Consider the following 16,137-nt stretch of genomic DNA (forward strand, 5'->3'; position numbering starts at 1 on the left):
GTGGATCCTCCAGTCCAGCAGAGAGCAGTCTGACTCCTGAGTCTCCTGGGTGATTGTAGCTCAGGTCCAGCTCTCTCAGGTGTGAGGGGTTTGACCTCAGAGCTGAGACCAGAGAAGCACAGCCTTCCTCTGTGACTCCACAGCCTGACAGCCTGCAACGAGATCATCATGACTTCACAAACACACTGTTTAGTTAACACCAGTAGTGTTGAAGGACAATGGAAGATGCATTTGGTTTATTCTCTCAAACAACATATAGATTCATCTTCCGTCAGCTACAATTGTATGGTCATATTGTTATACTAATGTGAAAATCAATGCATTTATTCAATGTTTTCAATGTAATATTATACACATATTATAATGCATATTTTTCTTTAACCTGAATATTTCTTCCTGATGATTAGATTTTATATGTCATTTTATGTACTCACAGAAATGCACTGGAGGCTTTGAACACTGGCAGCAGCCTCAGAAGACCTTCCTCTGATCTGGAGTATTTCTTCAGGTCAAACACATCCAGCTCCTTTTCTGAAGTCAGCAACACAAAGACCAGAGCTGACCACTGTGCAGGTGACAGGTTGGGTTTTGAGACACTTCCTGAGCTCAGGTAGCTTTGGATCTCCTCCACTAGAGAATGGTCATTCAGTTCATTCAGACAGTGGAACAGATTGATGCTCCTCTCTGGAGAGGGATTCTCCCTGATCTTCTCCTTGATGTAGTTCACTGTGTCTTCATGGCTCTGTGAGCTGCTTCTTGTCTTTGTCAGTAGACCTCGTAAGTGCTTCTGATTGGACTCCAGTGAGAGGCCCAGAAGGAAGCGGAGGAAAAGGTCCAGGTTTCCCATCTCACTGTGTAAGGCTTTATCCACAGCACTCTTGTAGAAAGAAACTTCAGACTTGTCTCTGTACAGCAGAGAAAAGATACTGGACTTTGTTTGCTGTTTGTCCATGAGATTCTCATTTTTGTTGATGAATGAGAGGAACACATACACAGCAGCCAGAAACTCCTGAATGCTCAGATGAACAAAGCAGTACACCTTGTCTTGGTACAGAACACATTCCTCTTTAAAGATCTGTGTGCACAATCCTGAGTACACAGAGGCTTCATTGACATCAATGCCAGCCTCTTTCAGGTCTTTTTCATAGAAAATCAGATTGCCCTTCACTAGCTGTTGAAAAGCCAGTTTTCCCAGTGACAGAATGCTCTCTTTATTCCAGTGTGGACCTGTCTCTTCTTTCCCAAGATACTTTTCATTCTTCTGTTTGGTATGAAACACCACAAGGTGTGTGTACATCTCAGTCAGAGTCTTGGGCATCTCTTCTCTCTTATGTTTCAGCATGTGTTCGAGGACTGTTGCAGAAATCCAACAGAAGACTGGAATGATGTGGAGGCTCCTTGATGTCTTTATGTGTGAGATGATTCTGCTGGCCAGCTCCTCATCACTGAATCTCTTTCTGAAGTACTCCTCCTTCTGTGGGTCATTGAACCCTCGTACCTCTGTCACCTGGTCAACACACCCTGAAGGGATCTTATTGGCTGCTGCAGGTCGGGTAGTTATCCAGATGAGAGCAGAGGGAAGCAGATTTCCCTTGATGAGATTTGTCAGCAGAACATCCACTGAGGTTGACTCTGTGACGTCCCAACAGATCTTGTTCTTCTGGAAGTCTAGGGGCAGTCGGCACTCATCCAGACCATCAAAGATGAACAGAACTTTGTACTTGTCGTAGTTGGAGATTCTTGATTGTTTGGTTTCCATTGAGAAGTGATTGACAAGTTCAATCAAAGTGTGTTTGTCCCCTTTCATCAAATTCAGCTCCCGAAAAGGGAATGAAAACACAAATTGAACATCCTGATTGGCTTTTCCTTCAGCCCAGTCCAGAATGAACTTCTGCACAGAGACTGTTTTTCCAATGCCAGCGACTCCCTTTGTCAGCACAGTTCTGATAAGTTTGTCTTGTCCAGTTAAGGGTTTGAAGATGTCGTTACATTTGACTGCAGTCTCTGGTCTTGCTTGTTTCCTGGTTGTTGTCTCAATCTGTCTCAGCTCATGTTCATTATTGACCTCTCCTGTTCCTCCCTCTGTGATGTAGAGCTCTGTGTAGATCTTATTGAGAAGTGTTGGGTTTCCTTGTTTAGCGATGCCCTCAAATACACATTGAAACTTCTTCTTTAGATTAGATTTGAGTTCACGTTGGCAAATCACAGCAAGCTCATCTGAATGAAGAAATAACACAGAGGATATTAATATTACGTCTGTTTTAATGCCTACAGTATTGTAGGACTGTTATAACATTTTAAATTATAATCATTTATTATCTTAACTGACTGTATAAATGTGTAAATGTTTTCATAATGCATTACAGACTGGTGTGACTGATTATATTATTATTGGTATTATTGATGGTATTATTAATGTTGTCTCTCTCTGTCTCTCTAAATTAATCAACACAACACATCCCTTCTGCTACTTGATGAGGTCACTAGGTGTTGTGTTAAGGCTGCTACATTATCATTGAGTTACACAGCTACTTTAGCTGTACTTTAGCTACAGCTTTTAAATGTTATAAAACAGCATTCAACATGAGGCAGACAGATCTTACATTTCTCCAGTGTCTCAGCAAGCTCCTTCTGGTTCATTTTCCTCAGGACGTGCAGTGTGATCTTCAGAGCCCCCTCTCTGGCACTGCTCTCCTGCCTCTCATCTTCAGCATCCACCACTTCCTCATCCTGCTTCTGACTCTCAAAGCCTTCTGGGAGTTCTGGACTAAGAATCCTCTTGAACATCTTCAGCTCGTTCTTCACAAATGTCATAATTTTCTCTTCAAGCAACTGAAATAAATAAAGTAAATAAGTTAAGCAAGAGAAGAAATGCTTTCTCATTAACACAATAATGAATGATTGACAGATCAACTTTACTTGAGGTAAACAAAAACAAATGTTCATAACAGGATCACATACACTGAATATAGAGTCCAGGTCTGTTTGATGACTCTGGGAAGACTGACCACTGAGAATCTCTGACTCTGATCTCTCCTGTTGGTTTCTGTGGACAAAACATGAGATTACATCTCCTCATCCAGGGAGTGAGTGAGTACGGACAGACAAACAGACAGACATAGACAGAAAGCGGGACAGACAGTCAGAGACAGACAGACAGAAAGAGACAGACAGAGACAGAGACAGACAGACAGACACATACAGACAGAGAAAGACAGAAATTAGAAAGACAGACAGACAGACAGACAGACAGACAGACAGACAGACAGACAGACAGACAGACAGACAGACAGACAGACAGACAGACAGACAGACAGACAGACAGACAGACAGACAGACAGACAGACAGACAGACAGAAAAACAGAGACAGACAGAGACAGACACTGAAACAGACAGACAGACAGACAGACAGACAGACAGACAGACAGACAGACAGACAGACAGACAGACAGACAGACAGACAGACAGACAGACAGACAGACAGACAGACAGACAGACAGAAAAACAGAGACAGACAGAGACAGACACTGAAACAGACAGACAGACAGACAGACAGACAGACAGACAGACAGACAGACAGAGACAGACAGAGACAGACACTGAAACAGACAGACAGACAGACAGACAGACAGACAGAGACAGACAGAGACAGACACTGAAACAGACAGACAGACAGACAGACAGACAGACAGAGACAGACAGAGACAGACACTGAAACAGACAGACAGACAGACAGACAGACAGACAGACAGACAGACAGAGACAGACAGAGACAGACACTGAAACAGACAGACAGACAGACAGACAGACAGACAGACAGACAGACAGACAGACAGACAGACAGACAGACAGACAGACAGACAGAAAAACAGAGACAGACAGAGACAGACAGAGACAGACACACAGACAGACAGACAGACAGACAGACAGACAGACAGACAGACACAGAGAGACTCAGAGACACAGACACACAGACACACACAGACATGCAGGCAGAGACAGACAGACAGACAGACAGACAGACAGACAGACAGACAGACAGACAGACAGACAGACAGACAGACAGAGAAAGACACACAGACAGACAGAGACAGACAGCGAAATACACACAGACAGAGAGACAGGCAAAGAGACAGAGAGACAGATAGACAGAAAGAGAGACACACACACAGGGAGGGAATATTGTGTTTGTTTAATTAATATTGTTTTAGGACTATGAAAATGGACAAAAGTATTAGCCTATGGATTATGAAAACAACCAAAATAAATGTGAAAATGGGAGAGGAGAAATGACTAGAGACAGTGTTGTTTAACTCACTGACCATGACCCATGAGTTCTTCTTACCTTTGTTCAGTAGAAAAGTCTCCCTCTCTAAAGAATATAGGTGGCTTCATAGACTGGTCACTCTTCATGGACACACAGCTGGGTACACGGGAGGCTGGTCTCTCCTGCTTGATTGGACTTCAACACAACAGAGACAAACATTACATCTCTCATCTACTCTGAGCTCAGATGGGAAACATAAGAAGAGCTCTGGATCAGACAGACAGACAGACTGACAGACAGACAGACAGACAGACAGACAGACAGACAGACAGACAGACAGACAGACAGACAGACAGACAGACAGACAGACAGACAGACAGACAGACAGACAGACAGACAGACAGACAGCGAAACACACACAGACAGAGAGACAGGCAAAGAGACAGACAGACAGACAGACAGACAGACAGACAGACAGACAGACAGACAGACAGACAGACAGACAGACAGACAGACAGACAGACAGACAGACAGACAGACAGACAGACAGACAGACAGACAGACAGAGACACAGACAGAAAGCGGGACAGACAGACAGATAGAGACAGACAGAGACACAGACAGACAGACAGACAAACAGAGACACAGACAGAAAGCGGGACAGACAGTCAGAGACAGGCAAAGACAGACAGAGACAGACACAGACAGACAGACACATACAGACAGAGAGAGACAGACAGACAGAAAGCGGGACAGACAGTCAGAGACAGGCAAAGACAGACAGAGACAGACACAGACAGACAGACACATACAGACAGAGAGAGACAGACAGACAGAAAGCGGGACAGATAGTCAGAGACAGACACAGACAGACACATACAGACACAGACAGACAGAGACAGACACATACAGAGACAGACAAACAGACAGAAAGACGCAGACACAGACAGACAGAGACAGAGAGACACACAGACAGACAGAGAGACAGACACAGAGACAGACAGAGACAGACACAGAGACAGACAGAGAGAGACAGACACAGAGAGAGACACAGACAGACACACAGACAGAAACAGACATACAGACAGAGAAAGACACACAGACAGACAGAGACAGACAGCGAAATACACACAGACAGAGAGACAGGCAAAGAGACAGACAGACAGATAGACAGACAGAGAGACACACACACTGGGAGGGAATGTTGTGTTTGTTTAATATTGTTTTAGGACTATATAAATGGACAAAAGTATTAGCCTATGGATTATGAAAACAACAAAAAGAAATGTGAAAATGAGAGAGGAGAAATGACTGTGTTCTTTAACTCACTGACCATGACCCATGAGTTCTTCTTACCTTTGTTCAGTAGAAAAGTCTCCCTCTCTAAACCGTATAGGTGTATCCATAGACCAGTCACTCTTCATGGACACACAGCTGGGAACAGGGGAGGCTGGTCTCTCCTGCTTGATTGGACTTCAACACAACAGAGACAAACATTACATCTCTCATCTACTCTGAGCTCAGATGGGAAACATAAGAAGAGCTCTGGATCAGACAGACAGACAGACAGACAGACAGACAGACAGACAGACAGACAGACAGACAGACAGACAGACAGACAGACAGACAGACAGACAGACAGACAGACAGACAGACAGACAGACAGACAGACAGACAGACAGACAGACAGACAGACAGACAGACAGACAGAGCTCAGATGGGAAACATAAGAAGAGTTTAATTCCAAAACGCTACATATCCATTTTCAGAAATGTTGGTAAATTAGCTTTTATTGTTTAAAGAAATTATTAAAGAGATTGGTGTGTTTTTTCACTATCTAATCATGACATGTTCAATGACAGACATGTATTTGTTTAAAATCTATCACTTCATTTCAGAGAGACAAATAATATTTTTTTACCAAATGCTATATATCTGCCTCACTCTCAACTGTGACCGACCGTTTCAATTCGGTCATATGTAGAAAATATAAAATGGTGTTTTTTACGTTGGATAAAAGTAGAGACTCAGAGCTACAAAATGGTATATGGTATAATGCTATACACTACAGTTGAGGAACAATGGGAAAGTAATTCTGCTTTCAAAGTTGATCAACTTGTAACCTCACTTTTGGGAAAATGTCCTTTGAATGTTTTGGTACCTACTGGAGAGCTCTTCTTTGTCTACAGGGCTGTTACTTTGGCAGATAATGTCTCCCATCTAATAAATAGTTGTTATATATATAATTAATTAAATGTATGGTGTTTTTGTTTTATGTCATTTTAATTGTTTGTTATGCTATAAACATTTTATTTTATTATAAGTGGTAAAAGGAACTAGAAAATGTTATATTTTGCAATTCTGAGTAATTTCTACTTTAGTAAAGAATTACACATTATTCAGTACTACTGCAGTTGCTATATAATTCCAATAGATGGGAGCATAAGACCACAAATGACATTTCAGAAGATTAGTTTAGTTTTCTCCCTGGATACACCACCACTCCCCGCGCTTCTTTCTGTCCCTTTACACACTGCTAACGCAAGAGACTGAAAAAGCATTTAGCAGATTACTGTGAAGTAATATAATGATGATTCATGTTTATTATTACCTGTTTTTATGCTCATGTTTTGAAATTATACTTCATTAATATAACGATTATCAATAAGTCTGAACATTAATTTAGTCACCTCTAGTTGAGAAAAATTGTCAAATTCATCAACCAGCATCGAGCCACTCTGTCTTCTCTCTCTAGTAGTCAACTCAGCCCTGGTAAAAAGCTGGTGTCGTCGCTCTGTCTTCTCTCTCTAGTAGTCAACTCAGCCCCGGTAAAAAGCTGGTGTCGTCACTCTGCCTTCTCTCTCTAGTAGTCAACTCAGCCCCGGTAAAAAGCTGGTGTCTTCACTCTACCTTCTCTCTCTAGAAGTCAACTCAGCCCCAGTAAAAAGCTGGTGTCGTCACTCTGCCTTCACTCTCTAGTAGTCAACTCAGCCCCGGTAAAAAGCTGGTGTCGTCACTCTGCCTTCTCTCTCTAGTAGTCAACTCAGCCCTGGTAAAAAGCTGGTGTCGTCGCTCTGCCTTCTCCAGGGGCATGTTGAGGTAAATTTACTAACCGGTAGGGTTTAATGATGTAATTTATTGGCGGGCTGGAAGACGCACTCTTGTCTTTTCTATTCCGAGGTTGTTTACTCGCAATATCAGATATTAAGATTACTTTTTATAATGCACGTATACTGAGGTTGAGGTTTTGACTAGCGATTATTTACCCGGTGTTCAATACCTGCTATAATCACTATTTTGTTGCTCTCCCGAAAGCAATACAGGCCCATTACGAGATATATAGTTAACCTGTTGGGGCTCGGGGGCAGTATTGAGACATTTTGAAAAAAATATGTGCCCATTTTTAACTGCCTCCTACACCAACTCAGAAGCTAGGATATGCATATTATTAACACATTCGGATAGAAAACACTCTGAATTTTCTAAAACAGTTTGAATGGTGTCTGTAAGTATAACAAAACTCATATTGCAGGCAAAAACCTGTGAAAAATAGATTTAAAAAAAATGTGAATTTTGTGACTGTACTATTTAGTGTCATTGTTTTATAGATACCATAGTGAGAAAGGATTCATTTCGCAACACCTACGGCTTCCACTAGATGTCAACGATCTTTATAAAGTTGTTTGAAGCGTCTATGATAAACAGAGAGCAAATTAGAATCCAAGGAAGTTGACATGTCATCACTTCATTTTTTTGCGCCTGCGCATAAATCTGAGAAACGTGAGTTTGTCATCATTTTTTATCTAGACATAGGATAGGTTGTGTGAAAATATTACTGATGTTTAACGTTAAAAATGGACCAAAAGATTAATGCTAAACAACATTTGACATGTTTGAACGAACATAAATAGATTATTTACTAGGTTTTTTTTAGCTTTTCGGCGTGATTTTACCAGCCCTCCAACCACGTTTTGTGGGAGCATAATGAACGCTAAGTACTTGGTGTTATTTGGACATAAATTATGAACTTTGTCAAAAGAAACCACATTTGTTCCGGACCTGGAATGCCTTCCGGACCTGGGATCCTGCCTTCTGATGGAGATAATCAAAGGTAAGGGGGTATTTACAATGTTATTATCGATTTTAGATGATGCTAACTGTATAGCATAGCCTGTTGTTCTTAGCATAGCACCCCGTTTATTGCAAAATGTGATTTCCCAGTAAAGTTATTTTGAGATCTGGCCATTCGGTAGCAATTACGAGATGATAATATATTATTCTTTGAATGACAATATTATAATTTACCAATGTTGTCGAATAGTAATTTTGTTATGTTCACCGGAAGCATTTCAGAGAAGAAAAAAATCTGAATTTCACGCTACTGTAAAATGCTGTTTTTGGATATAAATATGAACTTGATGGAACAAAAAATGCATGTATTGTATAACATAATGTCCTAGGAGTGTCATCTGATGGAGATTGACAAAGGTTAGTGCATAATTCTAGCTGGTTTCTGCTTTTGGTGACGCCTGACCTTGAATTGAAAATGGATGTTTGTACTTTTGTGGCTATGTACTGTCCTAACATAATCTAACTTTATGCTTTTGCCGTAAAGCCTCTTTGAAAATCGAACAATGTGGTTAGATTAAGGAGATGTTTATCTTTTAAATTGTGTAAAATAGTTGATGGTTTGAGAAATTGAAATTATTAGATTTTTGATGTTTTGAATTTCCAGCCTTGTTAGCAATCCCGACTCGGGGTTCATTGCTAACCTGTAGTCCCAACAGGCTAACTAAAGTAATGAGTGACCATTTTAGAAAATCATGGGACATATAGTCTGTGGTTGCATGCTATTTTATGTCAATCATATTGCTGCCTGTAGCCTATAACTGATGCTTTGTGGTCTTATGCTGCCATCTATTGGAAATCTTTAGCAATTAAAAGTTATTCATGCACATTCAGACGTTGGTGAGGCAGCTAAAAAAATGTTAAAAAAATTGAATGTGTCCAGCCTACTTTAGGCGCCCCGAAAATAATATTCAAAAGATTGGTCCTTGGATACAGAGGGGTTAAACACTAAAGTTACCGTCCATCTAGTGAAGAGAGGAGAACCGGACAGAGGTAGCCAGCATCCGTCAATGAGAGAGGGAGGATAGGATAACTAGGATGCTGCTGGTAGAGTAGCGAGCTAGCTTACCTAGCTGTACCGACTAGCTAGGATAACTAGGATGCTGCTGGTAGAGTAGCTAACTAGCTTACCTAGCTGTACCGACTAGCTAGGATAACTAGGATGCTGCTGGTAGAGTAGCTAACTAGCTTACCTAGCTGTACCGACTAGCTAGGATAACTAGGATGCTGCTGGTAGAGTAGCTAGCTAGCTTACCTAGCTGTACCGACTAGCTAGGATAACTAGGATGCTCCTGGTAGAGTAGCTAGCTAGCTTACCTACAGTGGGGGGAAAAAAGTATTTGATCCCCTGCTGATTTTGTACGTTTGTAATGTTATATAATGATTTGCATTTTAATGAGGGAAATAAGTATTTGACCCCTCTGCAAATCATGACTTAGTACTTGGTGGCAAAACCCTTGTTGGCAATCACAGAGGTCAGATGTTTCTTGTAGTTGGTCACCAGGTTTGCATACATCTCAGGAGGGATTTTGTCCCACTCCTTTTTGCAGATCTTCTCCAAGTCATTAAGGTTTCGAGGCTTACGTTTGGCAACTCGAACCTTCAGCTCCCTCCACAGATTTTCTGTGGGATTAAAGTCTGGAGACTGGCTAGGCCACTCCAGGACCTTAATGTGCTTCTCCTTGAGGCACTCCTTTGTTGCCTTGGCTGTGTGTTTTGGGTCATTGTCATGCTGGAATACCAATCCACGACCCATTTTCAATGCCCTGGCTGAGGGAAGGATGTTCTCACCCAAGATTTGACAGTACATGGCCCCGTCAAATGATGCGGTGAAGTTGTCCTGTCCAGAAAACACCCCCAAAGCATAATGTTTCCACCGCCATGTTTGACGGTGGAGATGGTGTTCTTGGGGTCATAGGCGGCATTCCTCCTCCTCCAAACACGGCGAATTGAGTTGATGCCAAAGAGCTCCATTTTGGTCTCATCTGACCACAACACTTTCACCAGTTGTCCTCTGAGTCATTCCGATGTTCATTGGCAAACTTCAGACGGGCATGTATATGTATTCTTGAGCAGGGGGACCTTGCGGGCGCTGCAGGATTTCAGTCCTTCACGGCGTAGTGTGTTACCAATTGTTTTCTTGGTGACTATGGTCTCAGCTGCCTTGAGATCATTGACAAGATCCTCCCGTGTAGTTCTGGGCTGATTCCTCACCGTTCTCATGATCATTACAACCCCACGAGGTGAGATCTTGCATGGAGCCCCAGGCCAAGGGATATTGACAGTTCTTTTGTGTTTCTTCCATTTGCGAATAATCGCACAAAATGTTGTCACCTTCTCACCAAGCTGCTTGGCGATGGTCTTGTAGCCCATTCCAGCCTTGTGTAGGTCTACAATGTTGTCCCTGACATCCTTGGAGAGCTCTTTGGTCTTGGCCATGGTGGAGAGTTTGGAATCTGATTGATTGATTGCTTCTGTGGACAGGTGTCCTTTTTACAGGTAACAAGCTGCGGTTAGGAGCACTCCCTTTAAGAGTGTGCCCCTAATCTCAGCTCATTACCTGTATAAAAGACACCTGGGAGCCAGAAATCTTTCTGATTGAGAGGGGGTCAAATACTTACTTCCCTCATTAAAATGCAAATCAATTTATAACATTTCTGACATGTGTTTTTCTGGATATTTTTGTTGTTATTCTGTCTCTCACTGTTCAAATAAACCTACCATTAAAATTATAGACTGATCCTTTCTTTATCAGTGGGCAAACGTACAAAATCAGCAGGGGATCAAAAACTTTTTCCCCCACTGTAGCTGTACCGACTAGCTAGGATAACTAAGATGCTGCTGGTAGAGTAGCTAGCTAGCTTACCTAGCTGTACCAACTAGCTAGGATAACTAGGATGCTGCTGGTAGAGTAGCTAGCTAGCTTACCTAGCTGTACTGACTAGCTAGGATAACTAGGATGCTGCTGGTAGAGTAGCTAGCTAGCTTACCCAGCTGTACCGATTAGCTTGGATAACTAGGATGCTGCTGGTAGAGTAGCTAGCTAGCTTACCTAGCTGTACCGACTAGCTAGGATAACTAGGATGCTGCTGGTAGAGTAGCTAGCTAGCTTACCTAGCTGTACCGACTAGCTTGGCTAGCTAGCAGAACGTTCGTCTGTCATTTGTCTCGATGATGATGACGAATCCGGTGAACCACAAAATGAAACAAGGATAGAGAGTGAAAAGGATCTGGCTACACTCATACTGTCCCTGACCGTAAAGCAAAAAGCAAATTCAACAATAAACTTCGGCGTCTCAACACTGTAGTGAACTCTGTAGTTATTCCCCAAGATCACCTCAGCCCACTCTGCTCGTAACCAGACAATATCCTTGGCGCCACACCGTACGGGGACGCGGACAGTTCTTTACGGGGACGGGGACAGATCCAGAACGCGGACATAAGCAGTGCCACACAATCAACTAAACCCAGTCTTTACAGTGGGTTACATTAGTGATATTCATTTTTTATTATTATGTTAAACAAACATTTATTATAACAATATTTTGAGATCTGGGCCCATGTCCACAAAGCGTCTCAGAGTAGAGAATTGGTCATATAAGTGCTGAGAATAAAGACATTTGACACTTATGGGTATAAATTAAAGCTATGCATGAAGTCTCTAGTCCTACCTAGTCGGCAGATATTTAGGACACCTCGTGAGCTGTCCTAAGTAGTTAAGAGTTAACAGCAGGTATCTTGATAATACTATAGAATAATGCAGCGAGTCAGTGGTTCCTGCACCACATGTAAATACTTTGGAGTCGTAAAAATAATGTTTTATATTTCTATATGATCAATCCATAAAACAGTGTCCGGGTGCTGGAAAAAACAGGAGGAATTGATCTGACCACTGGAGGGCTGCTGGGTTCACATCCTCAAAACATTCACCTTTCATTGATCAGAACTCTAGAGGTTCTTCTTCACTGAACCCCAAAATATATATCACTTTTAGTGGTTCCATATATTAAGGAAGTGATAGAAGCCTTTTTGGTTCTATAAGGAACCTTCTTTTCTAAGAGTGTAAAATTAACAAGTTTTTCTTTTGATTATTTAATTATCTACATCATGTTATTTCAAGATATCCCTTTGGAGCGCAACATCACGTTGTTAAAACATAATCCTAAATTGGGCATGGCTTTAAAATGGGCAATTGAATGCATCTAGGGTGTTCCAGCAAAACAATGGATATATAGAGTTTTGCAATAAAACATTTTTTATACACAATCTAAAGAAATTCATAAATAATCTGAGAACAGGAATATTGAAGGTACCCATTAGCAACCATTTCTGATTAAAAAACAAATGTGAACATTTTTGGAAATATCATTTTTGAAATAAACTATGAATAATTCTTAAACAAAATTGTCATCTCACCTCTTAGATTTGGTGTCATGTTCCCCAGAGAGACTCATTTTAGAGAACTGACCCTAAACAGAGATCCAGCATGTTGGTTGTGGTCAACACAGTGACAACTAAACAGAGATCCAGCATGTTGGTTGTGGTTAACACAGTAACTAAACAGAGATCCAGCATGTTGGTTGTGGTTAACACAGTAACAACTAAACAGAGATCCAGCATGTTGGTTGTGGTTAACACAGTGACAACTAAACAGAGATCCAGCATGTTGGTTGTGGTTAACACAGTAACAACTAAACAGAGATCCAGCATGTTGGTTGTGGTTAACACAGTGACAACTAAACAGAGATCCAGCATGTTGGTTGTGGTTAACACAGTGACAACTAAACAGAGATCCAGCATGTTGGTTAACACAGTGACAACTAAACAGAGATCCAGCATGTTGGTTGTGATTAACACAGGGCCAACTAATTATTGAAGGTCAATTGTTCTCTTTTATTCATTATCTCTTAGAAATAAAACATTTACTAACAGACATAGAAAGACACATCCAAACAGTTAGGTGATTTAATATTTTTCACAATTTCTCCATGTAGTGGAACTAATAATAATAAAACAATTTAACAACAACAATATAATATTAATAAGTCACTTTCTCTTTTAATAATTTCTCTCATTCTAGTGTGTTGCTTTGTTCAACAGGTATGATATAATTATGCTGTTACTGAATTCAGTTCATAATAACAATGTTAAGAAAAGTATGTTCAGTGGTTTCATACCAAATTACACAGGAAGCAGGAGCTCATTGTAGTTTAGAAAACAACAAATGTTCTGATATTCTGAAAGATGATTTAGAACTATGATACATTAAAATTTTTACAAATTGTAAAATAATCACGATAAACAAATCGTATAATACGATATATGAACAATATGTTTTTGAATTTGACTTGCCTACGCCCAGTTAGCGCCATTTTGTATGATTGAACTGTCACATAACTGTCCCAGGTGAAATGGACTTTTAGATCTGAGTGTTTTACTGTCAGTCACTATACTAAAAAAACACCATACATTTAATTTCTCTACACACTTTACAATAATCACTGGGAAGATTCTTACCTTGTAGCCTGAATTCACAACCAGAACATGTCAAGTCATTGAGATATTTTCCGTTGTTCTGAGAGAGCACCTTCCTGATAACAAGTGTCTCTGTATCTATGTTCTAGGTACAGTTGATCTTTGGATGCAATAATATCTGGTCAAAGTCTAGTGACACAACACCATAGTATATCATAAACATAACAGCAGTTGGCCAGAAAAGGCCATGACATACTATAAAACAGGGTTTGTCAACTAGATTTGGCTTCGGGTGTCACGGTTGTCATAGAGAGGAGCGGACCAAAGTGCAGCGTGATTATCGTTCCACATATTTTATTGAACTGTGAAACTATGCAATACATACACATAAACTAAAGAACAAAAAAAAAATGTGATGTAGAGGTGAAACATACACTACTCAAAAACAATCTCCCACAAACAAAGGTGGGAAAAACACCTACTTAAGTATGATCTCCAATTAGAGACAACGATGACCAGCTGCCTCTAATTGGAGATCATCCCAAACAAAACCAAACATAGAAACTAGAACTAGAAACTAGAAAACAACATAGAAAAATGAAACTAGAAAACCCCCCTGTCACGCCCTGACCTACTCTACCATAGAAAATAACAGCTTTCTATGGTCAGGACGTGACATCGGGAGAATTTTTTTCTGAGTTAAAGTCGGAGGGCCAGAACATAATTAGCATATAATATTAGCACAATTAATACGCCTACACTACAAATTTAACAACACGTTTAACACATTTGATTAGTACATAGTACATTGAGTGACAATAAAATAATTTAGATCTGATTAAGTTCATAAAATCACCAATATCTCTATTCAATTATATTTTTTTGTTTATATCTCTGTGTGTTGATTGTTGGGGAAAAACATGTCTACGTAGCCTACTGTAGTCTACACTACTTTATTAATATCAACATTCATTCAGAACAATTAGCTTGATAGCAAGAGAACATGTCGCTCTCAAAAAGTAGCAAAAGAAAGGTGGATAATGAAAATAAAGTTTCAGGGAAGAACGGACAGAGAGATATCCATTCATCTTACCATCTTTCTCCAATGCCAAGCCAGAGTGTCTTGTTTGCAATGAAAATGTCATTGTTTGCAAATAATTCAATCTCAGATGGCATTATGAATCTAAACATGGTACTTTGAAAGTGGCCTTCCCGCCCCAGACAGAGGCCTGAAGCAGAAACACTGAAGCATTAACTACAAGCTACAAACACGGCATTAGAATCCTCCTTCGTGGCCTGATCCAACAACAGAAGGTCCAAGTGCTTTCCTAAAAGCATCCTGGGTTCTAACCAAACACAACATGCCCTTCACAGACGCAGAGCTGTTTAAAAAATGCATGGTGACAGTTTTGGAGGAATTGGCTACAGACAAGTCTATGGATAGCATAATCGCGTCTGTCAAACAGGTGCCCCTGTCTGTGACATCAGCCGGACGCCGTGTCTGTGCTCTGGCGGATGATGTGCATAGGATTGTTCTGGAGGGGCTCAGTCAGGCTGAGCATTTTCCCCTGGCTATTGATGAGAGTACTGACAACACCGATGTAGCACAGTTGTGTGTATATGTCCGTTATTTTCATGGGAAGGACACACCACCGGGGACGTTCCCCTGGATGGACACACCACCGGGGACGTTCCCTGGAAGGACACACCGCCGGGGACGTTCCCCTGGAAGGACACACCGCCGGGGACGTTCCCCTGGAAGGACACACCGCCGGGGATGTTCCCCTGGAAGGACACACCACCGGGGACGTTCCCCTGGAAGGACACACCGCCGGGGATGTTCCCCTGGAAGGACACACCACCGGGGACGTTCCCCTGGAAGGACACACCTCCGGGGACGGTCCCCTGGAAGGACACACCACCGTGGACGTTTCCCTGGAAGGACACACCACCGGGGACATCCCCCTGGAAGGACACACCTCCGGGGACGGTCCCCTGGAAGGACACACCACCGTGGACGTTTCCCTGGAAGGACACACCGCCGGGGACGGTCCCCTGGAAGGACACACCACCGTGGACGGTCCCCTGGAAGGACACACCACCGGGGACGTTCCCCTGGAAGGACACACCACCGGGGACGTTCCCCTGGAAGGACACACCACCGGGGACGTTCCCCTGGAAGGACACACCACCGGGGACGTTCCCCTGGAAGGACACACCTCCGGGGACGGTCCCCTGGAAGGACACACCTCCGGGGACGGTCCCC

General features: G+C 41.8%; 1 protein-coding gene and 1 long non-coding RNA gene across 2 annotated transcripts in view; both read right to left on the reverse strand.

Annotated features, from left to right (window-relative positions):
- The window catches only part of LOC145867059 (uncharacterized), a 6,177-nt gene extending 5,946 nt beyond the window's left edge, over positions 1-231 (reverse strand). Inside the window, exon 1 of the mRNA XM_082971103.1 lies at positions 201-231. Coding sequence (XP_082827229.1) covers positions 201-231 — 31 coding nt within the window. The remainder of the gene's footprint in view (positions 1-200) is intronic.
- A 2,723-nt stretch (positions 232-2,954) lies between these two features.
- LOC145867075 (uncharacterized) lies at positions 2,955-12,864 on the reverse strand. The gene is made up of 4 exons (XR_014383208.1): positions 12,813-12,864; positions 5,625-5,741; positions 4,347-4,463; positions 2,955-3,046 (listed from the first exon to the last, which is right to left on the reverse strand). It is a non-coding gene; the product is annotated as an uncharacterized LOC145867075 (long non-coding RNA).
- Positions 12,865-16,137: the final 3,273 nt, after the last annotated feature.

The sequence above is a fragment of the Salmo salar genome, unplaced genomic scaffold (assembly GCF_965601325.2).
Source record: "Salmo salar unplaced genomic scaffold, fSalSal1 ptg000177l, whole genome shotgun sequence".
Taxonomy (NCBI): Eukaryota; Metazoa; Chordata; class Actinopteri; order Salmoniformes; family Salmonidae; genus Salmo; species Salmo salar.